This window comes from Lissotriton vulgaris, chromosome 11 (genome assembly GCF_964263255.1).
Source record: "Lissotriton vulgaris chromosome 11, aLisVul1.2, whole genome shotgun sequence".
Taxonomy (NCBI): Eukaryota; Metazoa; Chordata; class Amphibia; order Caudata; family Salamandridae; genus Lissotriton; species Lissotriton vulgaris.
This window is the reverse complement of record NC_141699.1, coordinates 212094087-212120822: the sequence shown is the minus strand read 5'-3', so window position 1 is coordinate 212120822 and position 26736 is coordinate 212094087. Positions and strand designations below refer to the sequence as shown.

Sequence of the window (26736 nt, the reverse complement as noted above, 5' to 3'; positions counted from 1 at the left end):
ACTGCAGACAAGTTCTACAGTCTTTCAGACACATGTTTTCACTAACACCCAGTCAAACTAACTGGTCCACCCATGAGGTGGACACTGGTGACAGTCTGCCTGTGAAGAGTAAAATCTACAGGCAACCTGACCATGTCAGGGATTTTATAAAGGCTGAGGTGCAGAAAATGCTTGAACTTGGAGTAATTGAGCCATCAGAGAGCCTCTGGGCCAGCCCAGTAGTCCTAGTGCCAAAACCTCATACCAAAGATGGAAAGCGAGAAATTAGGTTCTGTGTGGACTAAAGAGGTCTCAATGCTGTCACTAGGACAGATGCTCATCCTATTCCAAGGGCAGATGAGCTCATAGATAAATTGGCTTCTGCCAAGTTTCTGAGCACATTTGATCTGACAGCTGGTTATTGGCAAATCAGGTTAGCTGAGGAGTCCAAGGCCAAAACAGCATTCTCAACCCCCAGTGGACATTATCAGTTTGTGGTAATGCCCTTTGGTTTGAAGAATGCACCTGCCACTTTCCAAAGGTTGGTGAATTAAGTCCTTACTGGGTTGGATGACTTTTGTGCAGCATATCTAGATGATATTGCTGTCTTCAGCTCCACCTGGGAGGATCACCTGATCCACCTGAAGAAAGTTCTGGAGGCCCTGCAAAAGGCAGGCCTGACTATCAAGGCTACCAAGTGCCAGATAGGGCAGAGCAAGGTTGTGTACCATGGCCACCTGGTAGGTGGGCGTCAGGTTTAACCACTGGAGAGTAAGATGCAGACCATACAGGACTGGGCTCCTCCAACTACCCAGACACAGGTCAGAGCTTTCTTGGGCCTGACTGGATACTACAGGGAATTTGTAAAGAACTATGGGTCCATTGTGACACCATTAAATGATCTGACATCCAAAAAGATGCCAAAGAAGGTTCAGTGGACAGTTAGCTGTCAAAAAGCATTTGATGACCCGAAGAAGGCCATGTGCTCTGCACCTATCCTAAAGAGTCCTGACTACTCCAAAGAGTTCATTGTCCAAAGATGCTTCTGAGTTGGGGTGGGAGCTGTGCTTTCACAACTTAATGTAGATGGTCAAGACCAGCCCATTGCTTTCATAAGCAGAAGGCTGACCCCTAGAGAGAAACCTTGGTCGGCCATTGAGAGGAAGGCCTTTGCTGTGGTTTGGGCCCTGAAGAAGTTGAGACCATACTTGTTTGGCACTCACTTCAGAATTCAGACAGACCATAAGCCCCTCTTGTGGCTAAATCAGATGAAGGGTGAAAATCCCAAACTGCTCAGGTGGTCCATTTCCCTACAGGGGATGGACTTTACAGTGGAGCACAGACCAGGGACTGACCATGGCAATGCAGATGGTCTCTCCAGGTATTTCCACTTAGAACGTGAAGACTTATCTGGTCAAGGTTAAGTTTAATGTCACTGCGTTTGGGGGGGGGGATTATGTAGGAGAGTAGGGTCTGCTTTCCAGTTGTCACCCCATTTTTTGTTTTTTGCTTCACTGGTTTTCGACTTAATTTGGCTGTGGGCCTGCTAATCAGACCCACAGCCTGCTGTTCTCTCTCTAAATTCACATCCATGTACTTTAGGTACATACCCAATTGGACATTGGGTCACCTTATCAGCCCCTGTACAGTGTACTATAGGTACCCAGGGCATAGGTGTATCCAAGGCCTACCAGGGGCTACAGCATATCTTTTGCCACCCCCAGGCTGGCTATCCAAACTGACACAACTGCTGATCACTCAGCTGGGGCAAGGTTGTGTAATCACCCCTTGCTTAGATATAGTATACCTATATCTAAACCTATATCTGAACACATATACACCTATAAGTCACTCCTATGGCAGGCCTTATCGATCCTGGAGGCAGAGTGCTTGGTTTTATGTGATATGGTGCTCTAGCATGAGCTGAGCCTGTCTGCAGCTGTCCGGACCAACTCCCTTAGCTGTTCTGGGATATTGCCATACCATATACTCTTAAGTGCATTATAATCCTTGCGGTTACTTGCTAACTTTGGTTTGGCTTTATCAAAACATGACGTGTAAGGTGTCATATGCTTTGGAATACCACCCCCTCGCCAGTCCTGGCGACGGGGGTAGCATTCCACCCTTCTAGAGGGAGAAGACATGTTACTTTGCTTAAACGCGGTTAAATCTAACCAGAGCTCTAGCATCACAAAATGGATGCTGCTGCCACAGACACAAGTCTGGCCTCCTGCTGCTGACCAAAACTCCGGCAGGGGAGGCCTGGACAAATGGTATCCTGTCACAGGGAGGTGTTACACCACCCCAGACAGGAGATAGTGGATTGTAGCAGGGAGGGTTGAATGAAACTAGACACTGCCTGGGGCGCACAAGGCGTCCCATGCATAGCCCAGTTCAAACCGGTGCTGGGGCAGTCCAGCCCCAGCTCTGGCGTGAAACTGGACAAAGGGAAAGGGGTGTAACCACCCCCTTCCTGGGTCCCACCCATAGGAGGGACCTAGCAGGTGATCCAGCCCCTTCATTTGGAATAAAGGTAGAAGCTGTGCCAATGCAATTTAGATCATCCTGACTGAAACTTTGAAACATACATCTGGACCCTTCGACATCCTACTCGACGTAGAAGACTGAAGAATCTCCCTTGTGGTCAAGGAGTGGCCACCCTGTGCAAGCAGGCACCATCAGCGCATCGAGACTTCCTTTGCCGTTGCTCCCGCCGGAGCTCGAACGACAGAGGCCGACAAGACCTGGACTTCCAGACTTCCAACAGCCCGATCCACAGTCCTAGCAAAGCTTAGACCCGTGGAGGCGACGTGAGACGTGGGACTGGCCATCTTGAAAAGTCAACAAAGTGCTTCCTGTGCAGCTCCCGAGGCTCCCTCGACGCTGTGCTTTGGGGTTTGAGAAGCCCCAGCACCGAGCAGCCTGTGCTCCAAAGGTCACCTCTCCACACTCCCAGAGTGCTGCATGGGGCCCTTTTGCACTTTTCCTGCTCGACACGTTGTCCGGTCGCTTGCCCGTTGGCTAGTGGCCTCTGTGACGACGAAACATGGAAACTACACTGCTGGTTTGGTTGCTCCAGACTGGCCCCAGCTCCCCTGATAAGGAGCCATCGATCTGACCTTCCCGGTCCGATTAAGAAGACATCTTCGAATCCTGCTTGGGTTGTCTTTGCCAAGGCTTGGTGACTCCGAATCGAGTACCGACACCGCTGACAGCAAGAGCCTTCGTGGGACAGCTCGTGTTCACCAGCTGGACCTCTTCGATCCTTCCTGGTCCACATGGCAGCGGAGACCAACACCTCGACATCACCTGATCGCAACCAGACATCGCCTGGCTCCTTCCTGGTTCCTCGCTGGTCACTGGCTAGTGACCTGAACTCTGTCCCCTCTGCTTTCAGGTACTCTACATCTTCGATCCACCCTTGGATCCAACCGGAATATTCTCTCCTGGCCGCCTGCAGCATCTTCTTCTCCAGGCTCCATAGAACTTCACGACGAAACCCGACACACTTTGGCACCTATGCACCCGCTTCCTGTGGGTGAGGTAACAAGTTAACTCTTGTGCTCCCATAGTGGATTACACCTCTAGTGTCCTAGTTTGAGTGGCTAAGCTCTAGCCCAGTCGGAAGACTCCTAAACCTATAACTTTCTGATTTTTACGCACCATTGACTTGTATGGTAAACGCGGTTGCCTATAGACTCTGCACCCGTATCCTGTGGGCCTCTCCCGACCTAACCTTCGTTAGTCCAGTGCAGGCCCAGCGATTCCCAAGGCCCTATGCCTGTTCATTATTCGTGACGTGGTTCTTATACCACTTTCTTAATATATGGTTTGAGTGGCCACCCGGCCTATCCATAATTGTGCAGCTTGTTGTATGTTATACTGTGTTCTTTGTTTAATGCTTGTGCTCCTGTGCTCATAAAGAGTTAAGGGGATTATTCTAGAAATAAATACATATATTTTATAATGTATAACTTGTGTGGTGTCCTTTCATTTGGTATTAAAAGGGATTGCATATGGTAAAACAGCTGGCTTCACATGCCCTATTGAGTTTAGCCTAAGACTGCTTTGTCCCCACTACCATTAGGATAGCTAGTCTATAAGGTTGACTTACAACCAATCACCATAAGTGTCGTTTGGACTGGTACAAGGTGCTCACTAGAATTGGTGGTCATCATATACCAGGCCAACTTCTCACACCAAGGAAATGCCCATTAACTTGGAAGAAGTTCAAAGAATATATCATTGAAATCCAGGGGAGGTTTCAATCTGGTACCCTGAATAGAGCAGTGATGCAGCAAATCACAACTGTGGCAAGAGGCTATTCACACTTTCAGCTGTTTAGGATTTAAAACACACCCCTATATGCATTGGGGCCGTAAGTCTTTGTGGTTAGTCTTAGAAAAGTGAAATTTTCTCTCCTCAACCTCCTTAGCATAAAGATTGTCTGCTTCCTACAGCAATCCTGTGGCCCAGAACCTGAGCTGAAGCTGCAGAGAGCCATTTGTGTGCAAAGAATCGGAGGCATTGGAACGGAAGGCGTGTGCCATGCAAATACCGATAGAACAATATAATATTAAAACAAAGAAAAGCGGCACAAAATAAGATACTATAAACTACTAGCACAGCGTGAGCACCTGAGGTGGGAGCAAGGTAAATGCTCCAGCCTTCCTTTAGCTAACGCTGCCAGTTCCAAGCTGTCAATCACAGGGAACAGATGAAAGAGATTATGCCACGGGGAGGCCTTCCTCTCCCCGTAGGCTCGGCTTAACCTAGAACTGACCTCGGATTTAGATATGTTGGTGACATAAACCAGAATGACATCAGCTTACCTTCTTGTGCAGAATATGTAGGCATTGCCATATTTTCAAACACTCATTAAGGGTGCAGTAGGCCACAGAAAGGCGCAGGGGGCGACTGTGTGGGAGGTAGTGATGCACTGCTACAGAGCACGGCCGCAATGCCTCCTTCATTTTAGAAAACACCCTGACAGCGAGCAGCCAGAACGTCCACACTCTCTTTAATGGCACTGATATCAAAGGCCAGCTGCCAACGGGCCGCATAATCAAAGAATGGGAACATCTTTCAGTCAACAAATCTCCAGTGGCTAAAATCCATACCCTATAATCTGAGGTTGATACAAATTACAAAGGCTTCTTGGTAAATAGTGCTTTACGCTCACAGAAATTGAACTTCTACAACATATTTTGTTTTGCCTCTTGGGATCTGGCCTGGCAGATGTGGAAACGTTTAGAATGGAAACGCATTTGTTACACCTTTATTGCACTTTAAAAATGGATTTTGAGGCGTCCACTGGTGCAGAATGAACACGAGTGCAACGGGCAAGCTGAGCGAAAATAATTTATCATGCAAACACTGCTCCTCCTCCCAGAAGCCCCCCCCCCCTTGCTAGCCATTCGCAGGCCTGACTCCCGCTCCTGCGAAGAATATGAAATATCGAGCGAGCCCAGATAACTCTTCGCTGGGCAAGATTTGAGTGTGTCAGGCCGAGTCTGTGGCTCCCGGAGGCCCTGGAAGTGTCCGGCAGTTACAGTGGAGGCAGGGGGATGGGCCTGGGAGGAGGCAGTCTGGAGGCCAGGGGGCGGCCTGGGGCCCAACTCCACAAGGAGCGGTGATCTGTCCCTATCCACCAGATGGCGTGGGTTCCCTAATCCTCACCAAACACACACCTATATTCACATTCCCCAAGCCTCACAAACCCCATACATCTGCACGCACACGCAAACGCAAACGCACCAGGCCCGGCTCCAGGAATTTTCATTTGGATGGGCCAAGGGTGCAATTGGTGGGCCACTGCGGGCTCGATTTTGTCGCATATATGTCTAGGCAGACCTGCTTCAGGGCCCTCCTTTATCTCTTCTTAGTCTTACAAGGCCCAGTCAAACTCACTCTTTTCCAAATCTCTTTCTAAATATTATCACTCTCAAAGTGTTTTTTCCATGTACGGTTCCTTTGATGGGAATAGGAGGTATCAGGCAAGTGACACTTCTCGGGCTCCCTCTGTGCGAGCCTTCAGGGAGAATCCCTCTTCAATACTACCCCCACATGACCAAGGACTCTGCAACGCACTCCCTTACAGGCTTGATTATTCACTATTCCTCTCCAGTGCACCTTATCTCACAGATGACCTTGGGCCCCAGTCCCATATCAGGCAGCATTGGGCTCCACTTTCATTTTTCCCGGTAAAAACATTAGTAAAATCACCTTCAAACTTAAAACATTGAATATAGCAGTAAATATAATTAGCACGCACTTTAAAGTATGTTCCACAGTAGCCCTTATGACTCGACTGCTAATTAAATAAACAAACAAAGGCCATGAGAGGGCCGGCATAAGCGCTGATGTGAAAGTCTTTTTTGGCGCGGCACAAATAACCTCTTTCTCCGTAAATACCTTTACTACCACCTTCCAACAGTGTCCCTCATCCCGCCATGGCCCCTCTATTGACCTCCTCCTTGGATTCCCTCACACTGCCATCCTCCACCAGTGCCCCTCCTCTCTCTGTAACCCCTCCCCCTCAGACTCCCTCACTACCACCGTCCATCAATGCCCCCCATCTCTCCCTAGTTCCCCCCTAGACCCCATGACCTCTTCCTCGGATTCCCTCACTGCCACCCTCAAACAGTGCCCCTCATTGCTCCATAGCCCCTCTCTCATATGTATTTCATTTGTTGTATAGCGCTACTCATATCAGTGTAGTGTGTGTCAGTACTTTACACCAGGCACACATTATACAGAGACAATGAATCCTACAATTATGTAAATCAATCTATAGGGAATGTCCCATAAGCCAATGAGGATTACAAGGTGTAGGAATCACATGTCAGCCATACTGGTGGGCAGTATATTTTAAGAGGGTTTGGTCTGGGGAAACACAACCTTAGGATTTAAAGAGTATTCCATGGGGGTCAGCTTTACTGATAAAAATGTACATCTGCCCAAACATACTCATTTTAGCAACATTTGAATAATGAAAGACTGGGGAAATTCTAACTATATCAAGAAACAAAAAACGAAGTTCTAACTAGAACATTCATGTTTGTATGCAGCTCTTTGACAGTTCATTTGTCACTGTCCTATGTTAGGATTGTAACTTCTGAACTGCAAGTAACACAAGCATCTCGATCACAAAGGCAGTAACCCACTGAGCTATCGGCATAAAATACAGTTCATCTGCATTTAAAAACTACTAAAAGACAAATGATTAGTCTCCAGCAGGATCATTAATCACCAGCGTTATCTGGGAATTTTGTTTTGTCTTATTGTTGTCCTGCATCTGCCATGATAATGATAAAAACTGTTTAAATGAAGCACACACGAAGTATGTGTCCTGCTGGGCCAGTGCAGATTTAAAAAAGAAAAAAGTGTAGTAACGCATTCTCTTACCTATTCCATTAGTCAAAATGTTGTGATAAGCCGCTGCAGGGCTTAGTAAAGGTGAATAGGAATAAATAAACTTCTTTTCTCCTGTGCTGCATAGAAAAAGAAATATCAACGCAGTAGGCAAAGGTTACCAAAGGTTACAGTTGTCCAAGAAAGGATTTGTCGCCTTTCGCCATGCAGAGATGAAAGGGGTGAAAAAATAAACAAAGCCTCGTTAACATGTTAATGGTCTTTTAAAGACCTGTGAAGTACTCTGTGCTGCTGTGGTAATCTCTAAAACTGTCTGTGTGTGTGCGCGCCAGGGAAACTGTCGCGGCCCGGGCTGACACACACGACCTGTGCGCTGCATGCCTGCCTTCACTGCGAGGGCCAAGGCTCCTGTTTGGGTGGGCCAGGCTCATCTTTCGGTGGGCCTAGCCCACCCGGCCCAACCGCTAGAACCGGGACTGTCACTGACACACATTCACACACACAAACGCATACACACTAGCAATACAAACGTACTTTCACAATGAAAGATGCACTAAAATGTCCACACACAATCCAAAGAAACAACGTTGTACACCCAGGTGCATACTCTACAATTCGGCCATCACACTCCATACTGCACAAGAAGTACACTGCCCGAGGCACACACAGACCACACACATACACAACCCACGGTTGTACATAAAAAATGCACCACACACACATGCATTCTCAAACTCCGACAAACGTGCACAGATACACAACAGACTACCCACATCAAACAAGGCCACACAAACGTTCACACGTTCACACACTCACACATGAATACAAAATCACCTCATGCAGGGCCGCTCTATTAAACGCTTCCCCAGCTCTGCGGTGTCTGAGACTAGCTTCGTTGGGGGCCACAGCCCCGGCTCCACATCTGCTTCGGATTTGAGATTTGATGGGCGCAGCTCAGCACATAACCCTCGCATGCACCTATTCAGTGGGTCACCAACACATACTTACTTGCCGGTCTGCATTCTGCATACATTTTCTGTTACTACTAGGAAATAATGTCAGCCAACAATAGCAGTTCTTAGTGGTGGTCATTGTTGGCCGCAGATTTATTAATATCAATAAAATTATTAATAACAATATTAATACCATACTGGTTGTGCAATCTTCATTTGCGAACTCTAGTCATCAATCATGCACATCACATTACAGCTTATGACACCTTCATCTGGTACAGGTGTCCGTCTTTTGTGCACTTCTCAGTTCGTAAATGGCACTTGTGCACAACCAGTTCTTAGTCAGTTTATTGGTGTTCCAGTGGTTGGTTGGCCACACCCTTTTTGGGTGTCATGGAGGGGAGCTTCCCTGCCTGGAGTTAGGTCCCCAGCTTGCTACCATTTGTGCCCTGCCGTCCGGCCGGGTCTGGGCCGCGAGTGCCATCTCCATCTGTTCCTCCCCTCCTTTGTGCGGCCACGTCACCCTGCCGCGCGGCATTCAAAAGTGAGTGGCCCTCCTCCTACACACCGCCCACCGGTGTGTTTGGTTAGCCAACCATTGTAGGATTTCCGCCACGCCGCAGGGAGGCTCACGTCTTTCTGCGGCTCCCCCCCCTTTGCCCTCGGTTCGTGGCTACCCACCTCTCCTTTTTTTTTTTAAAGACAACCTGCGAGCGCCATTGCACCCCACAAGTTATCCCAGAACACCTCCATTCCTTTGTCGGACAGATGCACCCCATCTTGTCCATAAAGCTCTGGGCGGCCTGGGTGGATGAGGCCGTGCTGGATTGATTCCAGGCCATTGGCAGAGCAAAACTTGTGCATGGCGATATTTAACTCGCGCCTCGCATTATCTACCGCCTTGTTGGAGTCAGCACCCCTCCAGTGCCTCCTGCTGATCATCTCTGACCAGACCACTGTCGTGGGACCCAGCCATGCCGCCGCTTTGGTGAGGTCCTTTTGAATGGCCTGACCCACCGCCTTGCGGCCCAAGCGTGTTAGGTCGTTCCCCCCGAGATGTATGATCAGGACATCGGGCAGCCACGCTGAGTCTGCCATAAGGCCGTCCAGGGTTGGCAGTAACTGCTCCCATCTCATGCCGGGCCGTCCTATCCAGCGGATTTATGTCGCCTTGGGTCTGTTTCCTTTGTGCCCCGCTCGCCGCCACCAGGACTCCATTCTGGACACGAATGAATGTCCCACCACCCAAACAAGCCGCGGACGTCCCCCTGTCAAGAGAAAATGTTCCATTAAGGTGGCTTGCTGCGCACCGGGTGTGGTCGAGGGAGGGCAAGAACCCTGCCGTGCGGCATCCCAAGGCGGCTGCTCCCCCCCCCGCCCCCCACTTCCCCTCGTTTTCCTTTTTTTTTTTTTTTTTTTTTTATATGAGATGTGGGCGTATGTAAGACTTGTATGCCCTGGAACGCCATCTGCCCACGGCCTGGATCCTGTCCTCCGGCATGCCATGCTGCGATGCCGAGGTCGCTGCGCCGATCCTGAAGGAATGAGGAGCAAATGATGTTGCCTGGAAACCGGCCTTACCGAGGCCCTGACGCATTACAGCCGTGAATTGGAACCTGCTCAGGTTCCTTCCATCCCGATGTATGAAGAGGGGGCCCTCGCCCGCCGGGCGGGCCGCCATTTACTTAAACAGCCAGCACACCGCGCAGAGCCCAGCCTCTGGGATGCAGTGTAGGCGTACCGCCGTCCCCTTTTGTGCCCTGTCCGTTTTGGACTGCCTCAGCGTGAGCTCAACGGCCCTTACCATCGGCTTGATGTCCCTAGCTTGCAGGCAACGCTGTGCCGGACCTGATTTGTTGGGAGCCACTATCTCGCTTACCCGGAATGCCCCAAAGAATGCCGTGGTGAAGGCCGCCTTGAAAAGTAGCAGCTCGTATTTGTCTGAAATGATGCAGGGTACTCAGTAGCTGCCCCAGTTTGTCGAAGTCAATGGGGCGCCTGCCGTCCTTCTTGGTCCCCTCAACCCTTCGCCAGCCTTTCAAGGCTGCTTTTAGATAGGCAGATGCCGTGGGGTCCTCACCTGTGTAGAGCCTGGCAAAGTGAGCAATGGCAGCCAGGTGTGCCTGGGCCCAAGATCTCGTTTTCTTGGCGTCGAATGCCCATTGCACGAATTTCTCCACTGCTGTGCGCGCTTCGGCCTTGTCCTCCAGTGACTTTATGCCCCCAATTCTCATTACTGTGCCTGCGTATTTCTTGTATCTCCTGTGTGCCTCAGAGGTGAGCGAGTGCCCTATTAATCTGGACAGGTCAACCCCCCCAGGTCCCACAGGTATGGTGGAAAGGGGGTCATCTCCCTGTTCGCCCCGGGTACAAGTTGTCTGAACCGCTTCATTTGAGACCAGGATAGCGCATCTGCAGCTGTGTTCTCTGTCCCTGGCACGTGCCGAGCCTTCAGCTCCAGGTTCCCCTCCAGCTGTAATTTAACCAACTGCCGCATTAGCCTCAACATGTCAGGGCATCTTGCTGCGCCTCTGTTAATGGCCTGCACTACCCCCTTGTTATCAGACCATAGGGTGAGTTTCAGGTTTCTTATCTCCTCTTTCCAAACGGTCAGAGCCACTATTATTGGGAATAGCTCGAGGAAAGTGATGTTTTTTGTGAGCCCCTGCGCATGCCACCTGTCTGGCCACTGGCTGGCACACCATCTGTTTCCCAGGACCGCCCCAAAACCCAGGCTCCCAGCCGCGTCCGTGTAGAGGGATAGCTGCTCAGCGGTCACCCAACCTTTTCTCCAGATCAGAACACCATTGAACTCCCGCAGGAATTCGTCCCACACTTGCAGATCCTGCCTTACACCCGCACTCAGCCGGATGTGATGGTGTTTGTGGGTAACGCCAGCTGTCAGCGCGGTTAGGCGCCTGGAAAAGACTCTCGCGGGCGGGATGACCCTAGCCGCAAAATTCAGTCTACCTATCACTCCCTGGATATCCCTGAGGGTGGCCTTGCTCCGGCCCCGTAGTTTGGCAATTTCTTCCCTGAATTCCTGCACTTTGTCTGGGGGCAGCCTGGCGGTCCCTGCCATGGAGTTCAGCTCTATGCCCAGGAACGTAAGTCTTGTGGTTGGGCCTGTCGTTTTCTCTTTTGCTAGGGGGACCCCAAGTGCCTCTGTCAGGGCTTCAAATGCTGCCAGTGTACTAGCACGCATTGTGGATCCTGCTGGGCCTGTGAACAGGAAATCATCCAGGTAGTGCAGCTTTCCGCCTCCTTGGTGCATATCGTGGAGGGCCCACTCCAAGAAGGTGGCGAATTGTTCAAAATAGGCGCAGGATATGGCACAGCCCATGGGCATGGCCTTGTCGACATATATGTCTCCCTCCCATTTGAATCCCAGTAGATGGAAGCTGGCCGGGTGAACCGGCAATAGGCGAAAGGCAGATTCGATGTCCGCCTTGGCCATGAGGGATCCCTTTCCTGATGCTTTGACTAGTGCGATCGCATCATCCACTGACGCATAACCAACCGAGCATGCTTCCGGGTCAATTCCATCGTTCACGGACGACCCTTCGGGATATGACAAGTGGTGTATTAGTCTAAATTGACCCTTCTCTTTCTTGGGAACCACTCCCAGTGGAGAGACGACTATACCTGCGTGTAGTTCCTTAGGAAGGGGGCCCTCGATTCTACCCAAGCTCTTCTCCTTTTCTATCTTTGCGCCTACCACCCTGGGGTGTTGCCTCGCTGATTGCAAGTTATTCGCTCCCTCCAGTGGTAACGGGCCATGGGATGGGATAATGAAACCTTCCTCAAAACCTTCCACTAGCACTCTAGCAAACAAATACCCAAACAAAGCGGACGCCAATCTGCGCAGCTGTTGCGTATTAATGGGGGACCTAGCCAGCTGGCAATGTTGAATGTCTACTAGAGCCCCGCCCCCACTAGCCTCTGGGCTAGTGCTTCTTGTGTTTCTCTTTCTTGTCACCTTTTGATTCGCGCTTGGAGCCTTTGCATGCCACCGCGGTGTGCCTACCCCCGCAGCTTGAGCATGCGTGTTGGAATTTGCACGAGGATCCCCATGAACAGTCCCCCGCATCATATCTCCAACATATTGCCTTGGTTGTGGGCGGGGAGTTGGATCTCCCCGAGGAATGCTTTTGGTAAGATTTGTTCTTCCCCTTATGGGAAGAGCTCCGAAAGGACTGGTCATATTTGCCTGTCCAGGCTCTCACTTCTTTGGCCGCGAGCATCTTATGAATGAAACCTGATACGTCTTCCTCATTCCACTCCATCTCTGGGTGTCTCTGCATCTTTAATCTAAACCCTTTATCGTATTCTAGCCAGGCGTCCCCAGGGAATTGCCTCTGTGCTAAGTGTATGTTGGCTTCGTATAACCATAGGTCAGCTGCGCAATGGGGGAACCTCTCCACTATGATACATGCCATAATTCTGAATGCGTCTAGCCAATTCTCGAAATTCCGCTCCTTTCTGGCCCCGCGCCTTTCTCTTTTGTCATCCTCCTTCCTGTCACATGTGGTCAGGTCGAGGCCCTCTAGCTGTATTTCCAACAGTGAAAATATATCTATGAACTCCTTGCGCCATATCCTCTCCTTCACTGCAAGAGGAATAAGGCATGCAAGCCCAGTGGCTTTCGTCGTCAAGGAGGCCGGACCGGGAGATGGCCTAACGTAGAGGTCAGTGCCTAGCCTGCCCAACCCTGGGCTCCCGGACGAAGTAGTGTACCCCCAACCGGGTAGCGGGGAAACCTGTTCACCCTGCGCGGACAGGCCCACCTGCTCCTGGACCCTTGTCTGCCGTGCCCACCCCGGATCAACCATATGCCATGTCATACCCCCTGCTTCCTCCGCGCGCTGTTCCCTAGGCCCTGCAGCCCCCTGCCCTGTGCCATTAAGCAAGGCTGGCGCCAGTGATTTCAAGCATTCTTTTACAATGGTACTAATATGCTCGCCATTAACTGCTCTGCTGGTCATCTCGCCCTGCTTGGCGTCGTCTAGCCTCGGCGGTGGGGGCTTCTGGCGCACCTTTTTTGGGGGGTTCCTCTTGGAAGTCTTCTTCCATGGTGTGGTCTTGGGCTTCTTGGGTGCTGAAGGGCCCGCTTCTTCCTCTGCCTGGCCCTCCAGCCTATTCTCCTTCCCTTTGGCCAAATGAGGTTGGAGCCAGTCGTCGCCGTGCACTGCCGATATTTCGCGGATCCTGTTCAACACCTCCGCCATTTCCTCTGGCTGATCCTCCGCCATGTTGCCCTCTTCCCCCTGCGTCTGCGTCAGGCCGTTTGCGATGGCACCGCGTGATGCGTGTGCCTTCCGCGGGCTCTGAGCACGTTGTGCCCTTTTTTTTGGTCCGCCCCGCCTGATGCGTGAGGTTTCGAGGGGGAGACCGAGCGGGCGCGTCCGTGCTGCGCGGCGCGCTCACCCACGTGGTCGGCGGGGAGGTGTGGCTTGCCCCGGCTGCGAGAGGTTTCTTTAGCGGGCTGCCGTCTGCGCCGCTGGATCGTGTCGCTGAGCCCTGGCCTGGTTTCTGCGGGCTGATTTCTGCGCCGCTGGGGAAATTCCGGGCCGGCTAACCCGAATGGGTTGGGCTCGCCTTCAAGCTTACCTGCCGCTGCTTTTTTCCCTACGTGTAGCGGCTCAATGCGCGATATGGACGGGGAGGGCAGGAAAGCGGGGGAAAGTCGAGTCGCTTACTGCGGTGGAGCTTGGCCGGGCCGCCGAGCTCGTACTCCGTCTCTGTTGCTTCCGAATGCGCATTGGAGTCTCCCGGAGCTGGGCGAGAGGCTGGAGCGGCGCGCTACTCTGCGGAGCCGTCCAGGGCGAATACCGACGACCGGGAGGGGGGGGTAGGTTCGCCTTCCTTCTGCTTCGGTTGTCCCTCGTCGTCCCTTGCAGCGGTCGATCCTCTTCAAACAATGTCGTTGTCGCGCCGCTCTCCCAGCTCCTTGAAGACGTTGTGCTTCTGCTGGGGAGCGGCGGTGCTTAAATCCTCCTGAGCCCCCTAGAGGGTCTCAGGTGAACCCCCCTGATTGGGGGGTTCAAAGGTAGCAAGGTTGACCATTGGTCGCCCTCTGGGGGCGCCCGGGTCACGAGGTCACTTCCTGTCGGGGTGGCTGGTGCGCACCCCGCTTCCGCTGGTTCCTGGCCGCTTCGGGGCGCCCAGAACCAATTCACCCCCCACTGTTGGCACCGCGTGGGTTATGGCGCCGGCCCTCGAGCCTCTCCCCCCCCCTACGGGAGGGTGCGGCGGCCTCTGCAAAGAGTGCTTGTGTCTGGAGCTCAGCTCAGTGTGCCACTGCAGCGGATTCCAGTCGGGGTCTGATGTCAGCAGGCATACACTAACTCTTCTTTAGTGGTGATCGGGGCTTCGGGCGCTCGAGGCTTTACTTCATCCTCACCCACCCCACATAACTCGCTGTCCTTGAAAACAAGATGTTAAAACAAAGACCCTGAGACAATCCGTCAGGATTCCTGGGGGCAGAGGGTAGCGGGGGATGGGGCAGTGGGAGGAAACCGTGAATGAGCAGAGGTCTGGAAGCCAGAAGCGGGAAAAGCAAGCTCGTTTTTCAACAGTGGGCGGCTCGAGATAGTCACATGGCTGCGACCGTCTGCATAACCTTATGTGGCTGCGGGCGGTTTATGGAACCCACACACCGAGCCTGGCACGCGGCCAGGTGCCCCCTCCAGACATGTGTAGCACGTACGCCTTATAAATAAATACCTCCACAGCTTCTTGTTTTAGAGCCGCTCCAGAGAACAGCGTCATGGAACAAACCACTGGCGGGTGAAAGGCACACTTTAAGAGCTGCCAAGGTTTCAGATTGCTATGAGTGACATTTTCATAATTTCAGTTTAATTTATTAGTCACATTTCAATGACTAAGTGATGCTTTCTCGCAAGCAAAATGAAGCAGTGAAGACAAGCGAATCATACAAAAATGTCAGAAATTACACTCATTTGAGCATAGCTGCTAATGTTTCAGATTGTTTGCGTGACCTGATTTATTGGATTTACGAAAGACATTTTAACAACTAAATGCATTAGTTGGAGCTACACTTTCTTGTGGACAAAATCATGCAATGAAGTCCATGAAAACAGACAAATTTCAGAAATCGCACGGATTTGAGCAATAAGAAAGTCGAACTCAGTAGCATGTGCTTTTAAAGCAATTATTTCATTTTTAAATAATCCGCACCCACCACTCCAACCTCAGCTTCAGGTGTGGCTGAACCACAAAAATCAAAGGGTTCTCTGTGACAAAAGAAGCAACCCACTGAGCTATCTACATATAATAACAGTTCATTAAAATACAATATGCTGGTAGACTTTCTTTGCAGTATGCATAGAAATTCTACTTAATAGAGAGTGAAAACAGCCAAACAGCTATCCAGCGCTTATATAATCATCTGCCTTATTTCTGACTAACTTAGCAAGTCTCACAGTGCTGGGAAAATAAAGGCTGCTGCTAGTGGTACCACTGTCAAGCAAAGATATTAAACCCTTTAACTAAAAGAGCAGTTTTGATGATTTATTCGTGCAGACAAAACTTGGAGATGGTCTGCATTTACAGCACAAACAGACAACTTTAGTGTACCAATTTACAAGCCGCTATGCTATACTGGAGCCCCCTCATCATTCTCGTAATAAACATTTTGAATTTAAGGAGGGCATTATTAAATTAATATCTGACTTACCTGGTGTGGTCTCTTTATAGTCCGAATGATCCACTGAGAGCAGCTGCCTGCGAGTCACAGCGGAGATAGTTAGCCTGTCTCAATAGTCAGACCGAGCCCTGCTGCACTGCAGCCTCAAACTGTGCCACCTGCTCTCACTTGAGACTTAAGCTTGCGTGGTGAGTCCGGGGCACTAGTTGGGCTCCGACTGCCTGGGCAGGGCACAGCAACAGTATGTGTCGAGGTCATGAGCAGGTGGACAGGTGATCGATTCCTGAACACTGGCTGCAGAGGAACAGCAATTAATTCCTCCATGCCTTGGGGCCCGGCTGGCTGGTAGGAAATTGAAACATCCTGTCACAGCCTGGGACAACCAAAGGAGGACCTGATAAGACTCGGAAACATGATATACAAAAATTAGGTTTGGCGCTAGTTTATTTTAAATCGCTTCTTTGGTATTTGAAAGCCTTCGTTTCAAAGACCAATTTATGCACTTGGTGGTAAGTATGTGCCCCTGCAGAGTGAGTGGAGTTAGATACACGCAGCAGTGGCTGCGTCTCCCCGATCCTTTCTCCGTGCACCGACTCTCCCCTCCAGTAGAGAGAGAAGCTGTCACAGCCTTCGGGGAAAGTACCGAAAATGTGTGAATGAGCCGCCCTTGCCCTGACACCTTATAGATTTATATTATAAAAACCAATGCAGTGCACTTTCCACTACCCGAAAGTGCTGCGCTTTAGAAATCACACCTGATTTAGGCTTACCAGAGAGCAATTTTAACGCAGTGCGCAGTGGTGATACGATCTTGCGAGGGAGACAGCGCATGTGCGCAGTCGATTCCACAAGACCTGACAATAAATGTTCTCATATTGAAAATTCAAGGGGTACTGGAATTTGTCAATCTCACAATGTAACAGGAAGTTCTATGTTAAAACAGTTATTCATTAGGCTTCTCAGTGACACGTGTGTAGGAAGGTACATCCTGACTATGGTTGCCCCCAACTTTTTGCCCTGTGTTTTAGCTGGTTTTGGACATAGTCGACCTGGGACCCTGCCAATCAGGACCCCAGGCCTACTGCTCTCTCTTTAAAATGGATTCCATGTACCCTAGGTGCATTTCCAATTGGAACTGGGCCACCCTATCAGACCCTGTAACTCAGGGCATGGGTGTACCCAGGGCTGCCAGGGGCTGCAGCATGTATTATGCCACCCCTGGCTGGCCTCCTAAATTTGACACAACTGGCTGCATGACAGCTGGGGCAAAGTCGTGTAATCACCCTTTGCTGTAGGTGTAGTATACCTATACCTAACCCTAAAATGGACACACAGATTCCTATCAGTCACTCCTATGGCAGGCCTTGACAATCCTGAAGGCAGAGTGCTTGGAATCGTGTGAGATGGTGCTCTGGCATGAGCTGAGCCTGTCTGCAGCTTGCGGAACCAAGTCCTAATAGCTGTTCCATGATATCGCATACCATATACTCTTAAGTGCATTATAATCCTCGCGGTTAAATGCTAACTTTGGTATTGCTTTATCAAAACATGTCGAGTAAGGTGTCATACGAATTGGAATACTAACCCCTCGCCAATTCTGGCGACGGGGTTAGCATTCCACCCTTCTAGAGGGACACGACATGTATGTAACTGTGAACCCCGGTTAAAGTTAACTAAAGCCTCAGCTCCACAAAATGGATGCTGCCACCACAGACACGAGTCTGACCCCCTGCAGCTGGGAGTCCTTCCAGCGAGGGGAGCCTGGACAAAGGGTTTCCTGTCAGGGGCGGTGCTAGCACCGTCCCAGACATGGTTTTGTGTATCCTGGGTAGGCAGGGCTTTTCAGGAAGGTGACTGCTGAGTGGCACCCCGGTGCTCACTACGCATAGGCCGGTCTGAACCAGTTCCAGGGGCACACCAGCCCCTGGCCTGGGGAAGTCCGGCATGGCAGAGGGGTGTAACCACCCCCCTCCTAGTCCCACCCATAGGCAGGACCTAGTCACCGGGTCAGCCCCCTTTTTTAGTATAAAGATGGGAGCGTGCCCCCTGTTCAAATTAGATCATCTTTGGAATCAAGACACGACTTTCTGCGAAAGGACTTCAAGATTTCTTCATCAAGATTCTCCCTTGTGGCTAAGGAGTAGTCACCCTGCATCCGCAGGCACCATCCTAAAGAACACTGCGGTCTGCTGCAAGTCCTTCATCACGAATCCGACGACCCAGCTCGACGAGACCCGGCTTCCCTGGCACCTCTGACCTCTACTCACCTCTACAGCAAAGCTGAGAACCGTGAGTGCGACGAGACCTCGAGGGACCGACGATCGCCAAGACTGCACGACATCTTTACTGCAAGCCCACCGTGTCCTCCACGGGTGAGTGCTTTGGGGTCCGTGAAGCCCCAACCCTGCGCAGCTCCAGCACCCAAGATCAGCCTCCCTGCATCTCCACGATCGGCGTGGGGCCCTTCTGCTGTTTGCTGTGCACCGCGTTGTTTGGCTACTAGCCGGCTGGCTTGTGGCCTTCTGAACGACGCCCGACGACATCACTGCTGCTGGTCTGGTTGCTCCAGACTGGCCCTTGCTTCCTTCTTGAAGAGAGGCACCCCGGACCCTCCTGGTCCACTCCAGACGCCATTTTAGGTCCACCGCGTGGGCTGGAATTTGCCAAGGCTTTGTTGCCCAATCCTGGGTCCAGCGACGCCGACCGCTTCCATCTTCGTGGGACAGCTCGATCCTCCATCCTGGTCGCCGACAACGTCTCCTGGTCCGTGAGATCTCCGAGCACAGCGTCACCCACTCACCTTGTCGAGGTGGCTACCATCCGGTGCCCTCCTGGTGCCCACTGACTACTGGCTAGTAGTCTCGAACTTGGTCCCCTCTGCTTTCAGGTGTCATCTTCCATCGATCCAGGCTTGGATCCACCGAACTTCCTTCACTGGTCGCCTGCCAGCAACTTCTTTCTTCCAGGCTCCTGGTCCGTCAACGAGGATTCCCGACGTCTTTTGAGTCCTATGCAGCTGCAGCCCCTGGGCTAGGTAACTTCGGCATTTCGGTGCCCCAGCATAGCCTCACTATCCAAGGGTCAGAATCTACTTTTGTTTTCTCCCTACCAGGTCGGGTTCGCCCGAGAACACTAACTTTGCAATTTCTAGCTACCATAGACTTTGTCCCGCATCTCGCGTGAGAGTGCACACACTGCACCCGAGTCCCCTGGGTCTCCTAGAAGTAATCTAACGATTCTATAGTCAAGTCCTAGCGATTCCAAAGGCTATTAGTACTGTACTTACCTGCTAGTAATTTCGCATTCCACTTTTCAAGTATATGGTTTTCCGTGCCCCTCGGGCATTTGTATATACTGTGCTAACTTAAGTATTTTTGTAAGAGTTTTGGTTTGTGCTTAGTACCCTGTCCTCCTAAAGAGTACAGGGCTGTTGTGATCTTTAATAAATAACTGTTTATTTTCATAACACTTGTGTGGTGTCCTTTCACTTGGTGTTCAAGGGGTATATGTGGTATAACAGCTGGCTTAACACGCCCTCTCGAGTCTTTAGCCTTAGACTGCTCGTATCCACGCTACTAGGATAGCTGGTCTATAAGGTTGACTTACAACCAATCATCAATAAGGGTTGCTGGACTGATACATAGTGTTCACTAGAATAGTGAGCACTGCATATCAGGCCACCTTCTCACAACGTGTGTACACTTTTTTTCTGAAATAAAGATCAGGCAAAACAAGAGAATATAACAAGTGTTGCCTATACAACGATACTCCAGAAAATAAGTGTAGTTGTCGACTTTTCGGTCACTGGGCTGTCGTCTATGCGACCATCTTCAGGACTGTAAAAAATACTATTGTAGCCCCTTAAGGGATCGCTTTGAAAGTAATATGGCAATCACCCAATGAATGTTTTGATGCTCTTTTATCTCAGTCGACTTGTGTATTTACACATGCTGACTGAGAGGAACTCGTGTATTTTGACAAGACAGCTAGCCTACGTTATTCAGATCCCAATCTCGTGTACTAATTGTAAGGATCTCCGACTGATTTGGGCAATATGACCACGCTGCCCAACTGATCAATTTGGCACAAATTGCTACAAATTAATTCAGATTTGGACTGATTGCCATTGATAAGAAATTGATAATGAATAACTGTTTCAACATGGAACTTCCTGTTACATTGTGAGATTGACCAATTCCAGTAACCCTTGATTTTTTCAATACAATAACATTTATTTTTCTATTATTCACCCATGTGTAGAAATATTATCGTTTGACTAATTTGTTGTATAAATTCTTCTGACTAAAGCTGATGTTTTCATATGTATAGGAAACCTAGAACTATAAGAGTTGCTCTATTGACAAACGAAATTGAAAATATTTTTTTGCAAACATATAATGAGTTTGCTAGAAATAAAATAACTTTAATACCTAAAATTAATCTCACAAACAAATCCCTTGTTGGCACACTTACCTGTTTACCTTGTAGCTTGAGTGGCAGCTGTGCACTGTGCACCTGATTTAGTTCTCTGTGGGTTGACACTGAGATAGATGACCATCTTCTAGTGTGTTGGATTGGTAGCAAAATAGCTCTACCCTGTCAGGTCTTAGAACCAGGAAATGTAAAGGAGAACAGTAACAGATGCTGGTGAATGAGAATTAGCTTTGAAGGAAAAGCGACCATAGCAAGTACTTGGTGAGAATCTTGTTTATACTTTTTGGACACCAGAATCCTCAATCTACTAGGGCTTTAGCAAAGATGACTGACTAACAGACCAACACACCTCAATTTGCCTTCATTTGGAAGGCATCACGCTCCTTACCACATCGCTTAATATGCTCACTCCAAGGAGAGTGAAATCAAATGGTGTTGGAGAGTAACCCCTCAAAATTTAATGGAGATGAAAACAGTTTGAAGGGGATGGTTTGTAAGGCCTATCTTACCATGAAAGTGTCCTCAGAGTTAATGAGTAACAGGTGCCATTGCAACACAAATCCTTAAAACGGCTTGTAGAAAGTATTCACACCATCAGGAAATACTTTTAAGGCTCTCAAAAGCACTGGTTTGGGTGGAATAATATTTCTTTGCTACTAAACCCCCTCCACAGCTCTCCAGCATCTGTCAGAACTATCTGCTCTGCCAGCCCTTCATATTAGGTCTTTTTTTGCTGAATAGTGTAAAATACCCTTACCAACTGTTATACCTGTAAAAGGTAGATCATCCTAATTTGGACATCTCCAAATGCGTTTCCAAACATTAAAGATTACATAGTTGATGTATGTCTTACAGTCCGCTTGGCCACACCCTTCTCATAAAGTTATCATGCATTTACGTTGCCTGAGTCTGGAGGAAGGAAGACTGTACGTGCTAGTAAGTAAAGGCAACTAGTTCTACCTGAAATATTAGCTTTTGAACTCTATAAATTCATACTTATGACAGTCTTTACATACCTTTGAATATAATACATGGTTGTTAATTATTTCGACAATCAATGTGCTTACAAGTTGACTGAACTCAGAACATTTCTGCTGGTCTACTCCATGAATTAAGAAATAAAATACTGTTCCCCTCTCCATCTTCTCGTGTAACCACTGGTAATTTACATAGCCCTGGAGACCGCCTTGCCAGGTCCCAGATACTAGGACCTTTTCAGATAGATTCAGTCAACCCTTGCTGAAGGCAATAGTGTTGCCTATAAAGCTTTATTTAATGTAATGTTCTTATTTTGATATGCAGTTTTTTTTGTCTACCTTTACAGATTGCCTTGGGCCTGCCGTATTTTCACCCGTCAAAGCAGATATATCTGGAAATATTACGGTATGATGGCATATTTAGATTATTTGTGTGCATAAAGATATTTTTTATTTTATCAATAATCCAAATTGACGCATATTGAATTAAGTTATTAATTGCAAAGTTATTTTTGTTGAACTGTTATAACAGTTTTCAATATTGGCTGAAAGGCTCATTTTGAAATTTAGAAAATGCCACGAGCGATTAATTATTGCAAATTCATGCTCTGAACAAAAACCTCTTGTTTTCATTAAGAACACGTAAGTAAGGGGGAAATGTCTTATACTTTCATAAATATTTCCTGCCGCCTGAGCTTTTAGTGCTAATTGATCAATTATGCACCTCAAAACCTGAAGTCATGTAGTTTGTTGGCCCAGAAGATGAGACTATGAGCCATATGTATTTTATTTATTTATTTATTTTATTTATCAGTTCTCAAAACACAACAAAGGAAGAAAACAACCCAAATTCCAGAGTGCAGCCGGGATGTGTGTTACAGTTATACAGAAATGATGAAAACAAAGTACAATAAATCAGTTAAGGCATCACAGTTACATAACAGGAGAAGATACAACATCAGCATTCCAAGTCAAATGACCTGATCGACGACATACATACAAACATGGAATACCTCAAAGACAACCAACGTGGTGCAATGCCCGTAGCGTCAGAGGCACAATTCCAATGAAATACATAGGTGTAGACATTTAACAGCCGGTATCCTTCATCAGCCAGCTTGGTCAGCATACAGGCAGTGTAAGGGCCCCAAATGTCTCGCGGCCTCAAAGCCGTAGGCAGTTCCTCATGATAGCATGTCAACTGATCACAGCAGTATGCCAGGTCCTGCAACCAAAGCTTAACGTCAGGCGCATTCCTCCCGCCCCAGCACGTAGCCAACCTTCTTTTGGCAAGTTGTAAGAACAGGACCACCAATCTTCGCACCCCTGGCGGTGCTCCTGACACAATCCCAAGTAAACACACTCGTGAGTCACAGGCAATGGGAACAGTCGTCATCTCAGACAGATCTGCAGTCACTCCCATCCAAAACACAGATACACGATTACAAGTCCAGGCCAAGTGCATAAAGTCAGCATCATCCATCCCACATCTCACACAGCCAGCAGAGTCGAGCAGTCCATATTTATGAAGTTGCGCAGGGGTGTAGTACCACTGATGAAGGAACTTATAGTGTATAATCTTAAAATTACGGTTAGCAGCAAAACTGCAAGTCATAGGGCAGCACTCAGTCCATTCTTCATCTGTCAAGGGCTCCGGAAGACAGATATCCCATTTACCCCTAGAGGTCACATTCGCTTCCCCTTCATCCATCTGCGAGGCATGATACAACCGGGAAACCAGTTTCGTATGAGTGTTCGTAGTGTACAGCAGCTGCAGTGCCCCCAACGCAACCGGTTCCTCAGGAAAGGTCGGATATAAACCGCGCACAGCAGCTTGTAGCCTGGCATATGTAAAGGTAGCCATATTGATATTCCCCCCGTGATCCAGGAAACTTTGTAGTGTGAGGAATTTACCTGCGGGAAATACATCCCCTATAACCTGCAGTCCAGCAGCCTGCAATATCTGTAGCGCTCCCACTTCACTTGACACCGAAATCTCAGCATGATGCAATAGTGGCATGGCAGGCGCATACAGCGGTAGGCGTCTCGCCTGACTCCCCAATTCATACCAAGCTTTAGCAGTGCATTGCACTGTATCCACCTCATCCTTCTCATATACGGAGTGTGGGTTCACAATCATGGCTTTAAGAGGCAATTGATGAACCGCACCTGCCTCAACCTCTACATGCGGTTTGTATGGTGGCGCCGAAATCCCCTTAGGAAGCAAAGTGCGCTTGGGCACACAGATAATACAGACACATGTCTGGTACCGAAAACCCGCCCATCTCATAGGGCTTTGTCAGAGTGTCCCATCCCACCCCATTTCTTGCCCCCCCCCCCCCCCAGGCTAGTGTGATCAGTAAAGACAGAAGTGAGTTAAAAAAAGGGTTGTCAGGTAGAGTGGAATGTTAACAAAAAGATACAAAAACTTAGGCAACACCACCATTTTGATCAGGGCAACCCAGTCGGCGAATGATAAGGGCAGTCTCGTCCAACGGGCCACTTGGTCCTCTAGTTTCGAAACCGCCACCCCATAGTTGGCCCAAATTATTTCTTGGGGGTCTCTGTGCACCCAGACCCCCAAGTACCAAACCGGTTCTGTGGCCCATGTCAATGGAAACTCCAACTCGAAGAGTTTTGTACAGTCCTTCAGCGGCAGAATCACACACTTGTCCCAATTAATAGCTAAGCCTGAAAATCGTTCGAAACGGATGTACTCCCGGACCACCCCTTCCAGATACCTGTCCGGCTCCCTCACGTATAGAACCATTTCATCAGCGTACATAGACACTGCTAGTGTCCTGTGGTGAAAACGTAGCGCTGAAGCTGCATGTTGTTGCATCAGTATACATGCCAATGGTTCCAAAATAATGGCAAACAGCAGAGGTGAGAGTGGGCACCCCTGCTTCGTGCCCCTCCGGATGGGAAAGGCAGCCGACACCCGCCCATTGACTTGCACCCGGGTCTGCATATAGCAGTTTGATCCAAGACGTGAAAAGGAAAGGTACACCCTGCAAACATGTAGCGCCAAGCTATGGAATCAAACGCTTTGGCAGCGTCCAGTAGCACTGCTGCTGACGCGAGACCTGGCTTGAGCAGATGTAATACCGCAAATAGTGCTCTCAGATTGTGCGCCGTGGAGCGCAAAGGAACAAACCCCGATTGGTCCGGCAACACCATAACTGGTAGCAACAGGCGCAGGCGCGTTGCCAACACCTTGGCGAGTATTTTTCCATCAGTGTTCATCAATGAAAGTGGTCGATATGACTCAGTTATCCAGTGACTTGCCTGGCTTCGGAAGGGCCACAATAAGGCCTCCCGTAACGTTGCCGGTAGTTGTCCCTGATCCAGTGCCTCAGCAAACATTGTCGCCAGATGAGGCAAGAGCAAATCTATATATTCTTTTAAAAATTCAAACTGGAGACCGTCAGTGCCCGCCGCCTTCCCGTTTGGTAGTGCAGCGATTGCCTCCCCGAGTTCCCCTTCCGTTATATGGTGCATAAAGTCCTGTTGCTCCTTCGACAGCCAGACCAATGCCACATCATCCAGATATTGTGCTATCTCATCGTCCCCAGCCGTTTCCCGATGTTCATACATTGATGCGGATGGCACTTTGGATCACTTCGTACAATATTATACACCAGTCACAGATCTGTCACCATCTCTAATTTCCTGCACTCCACAATGCTTAGCCCATGGTTCCCTAATTCTGTCCACCAGACCACGCCCCGGGCGTCCCCCTTCGCCATAGTATCGTGCCCTAGTGCACTTAGTCAGATGCTTCACCTCCTGTTCCGCTAGCTCATTGTATTCGGTAACTTTCAGACGGATACTAGCCAAGGTGGATTCCGCTGGCTGTCGTTCGTATTGACGTTCCAGACCTAGCAAGTCACGCTCTAGTCTATCCATAGAGTCCCTCAATGATTTAAGCACTCCAGCCTGCAAACCTATGCATGCCCCTCGCACAGTGACTTTGAAAGCCTCCCAAACTGTGCCCACATCGTCCACGGAGCCAACATTCTTGTCAAAGTTATCCTCAATCACCTCATGCAAGCCTTCACAAAACACCTGATCTAACAGTGCCGCAGGCCTCAATCTCTATGAGAACGGCGCAGGCGCATGCATCGGCAACTGCAACTCCATCACTACAGGCACATGATCAGACAATGTACGAGGTAGATGTGCCACCTTCATTACCCATCCACTGATATCCTTCGCCAATAGCCAATAGTCCAGGTGGGACCAGGTACCATGTGCAGAGGTGTAGCAGGTCCTCTCCTTCACGCCAGGGTGCCTAAGTCGCCATATATCCACTAAGCCAAGCTCACGCATACCATCTCGCACAGCTACAATCGCTTTTTTGTTCGGGTACAGTCGATCAGCCTTCCGATCCATTTCTCGGTCCAAAGTTACATTCAAATCACACCCACATACAATGGCAGAAGGTGGCAATGCATAAACCTTATTCCATAGAGTGCCATAAAACTCTGGATCTTCCATATTTGGTCCATAGACATTGACCATTGTGATTAGCGTGCCACAAAGTTTGCCATGCAAAATAATGTGTCTACCCTCCTTATCAATTTCTTCATACATACTCACAATGGGAACATTCTTCCTGATCAGCACCATGACGCCCCGGGCATATGACGAGTATGCAGTCACCAGCCGAGTCCCCGCCCACTGTTTAGCCACAGTTTCCGCTGCATGTCCCTTGAGATGCGTCTCTTGTAAAAACGGCACCTGCACGTTATGCCTATTTAAGTACGCTAGTCTGGTCTTTTGTGGCCTATTCAACCCCCGCACATTCCATGTAAGCCAAGTAATCTTGCCACCTTTATCCATTGGACTCACTGATGCGCAACCTGTGATATATAGATAGATAACTCAAATGTAACCTGCGATAGAGAGGTAAGCATTGCACCCTCAATGACCAATAACTAAACTTACACTCACAATTTACACAGCTGAACTCGCATACCCTCCCCTGTCCACAACTAAGTGAAAAGGAATAAATCTCAATTCCATTTTGCATCCCCACCAACCCACTTCAGCACCCCCAACCTGCCAAAGCCATCCCCAACCCTCCTCCGCACCCACCTTGTTCAACCTTTGGGGTACACCCATATGAAGGGGAGTAGATTCACAAGCACCCCGTAAAAAAAAAAAACAGGAGGTGACCAAGCATCAAGTAATGACATCCATTGCCTCAACATGTGACCTGCATCCTGTTACATTAATCAGCCCTTGACTGTCACAACTGGAGGAACCATGGCCCACCCCCGCTCCAAGACATCCAAACAGTTAAGTAAGCACAAATAAACATTGCATCATAACCCCCGTTACCCTC

At 49.3% G+C, this 26736-nt stretch overlaps 1 protein-coding gene across 1 annotated transcript in view; it reads left to right on the top strand.

The window, feature by feature from the left end:
* GLTP (glycolipid transfer protein) overlaps nt 1-26736 on the top strand; it is a 318369-nt gene that overhangs the window by 164075 nt on the left and 127558 nt on the right. The window contains exon 2 of the mRNA XM_086943122.1: nt 21734-21792. Within this exon, the coding sequence (XP_086799248.1) occupies nt 21734-21792 (59 nt within the window). The remainder of the gene's footprint in view (nt 1-21733; nt 21793-26736) is intronic.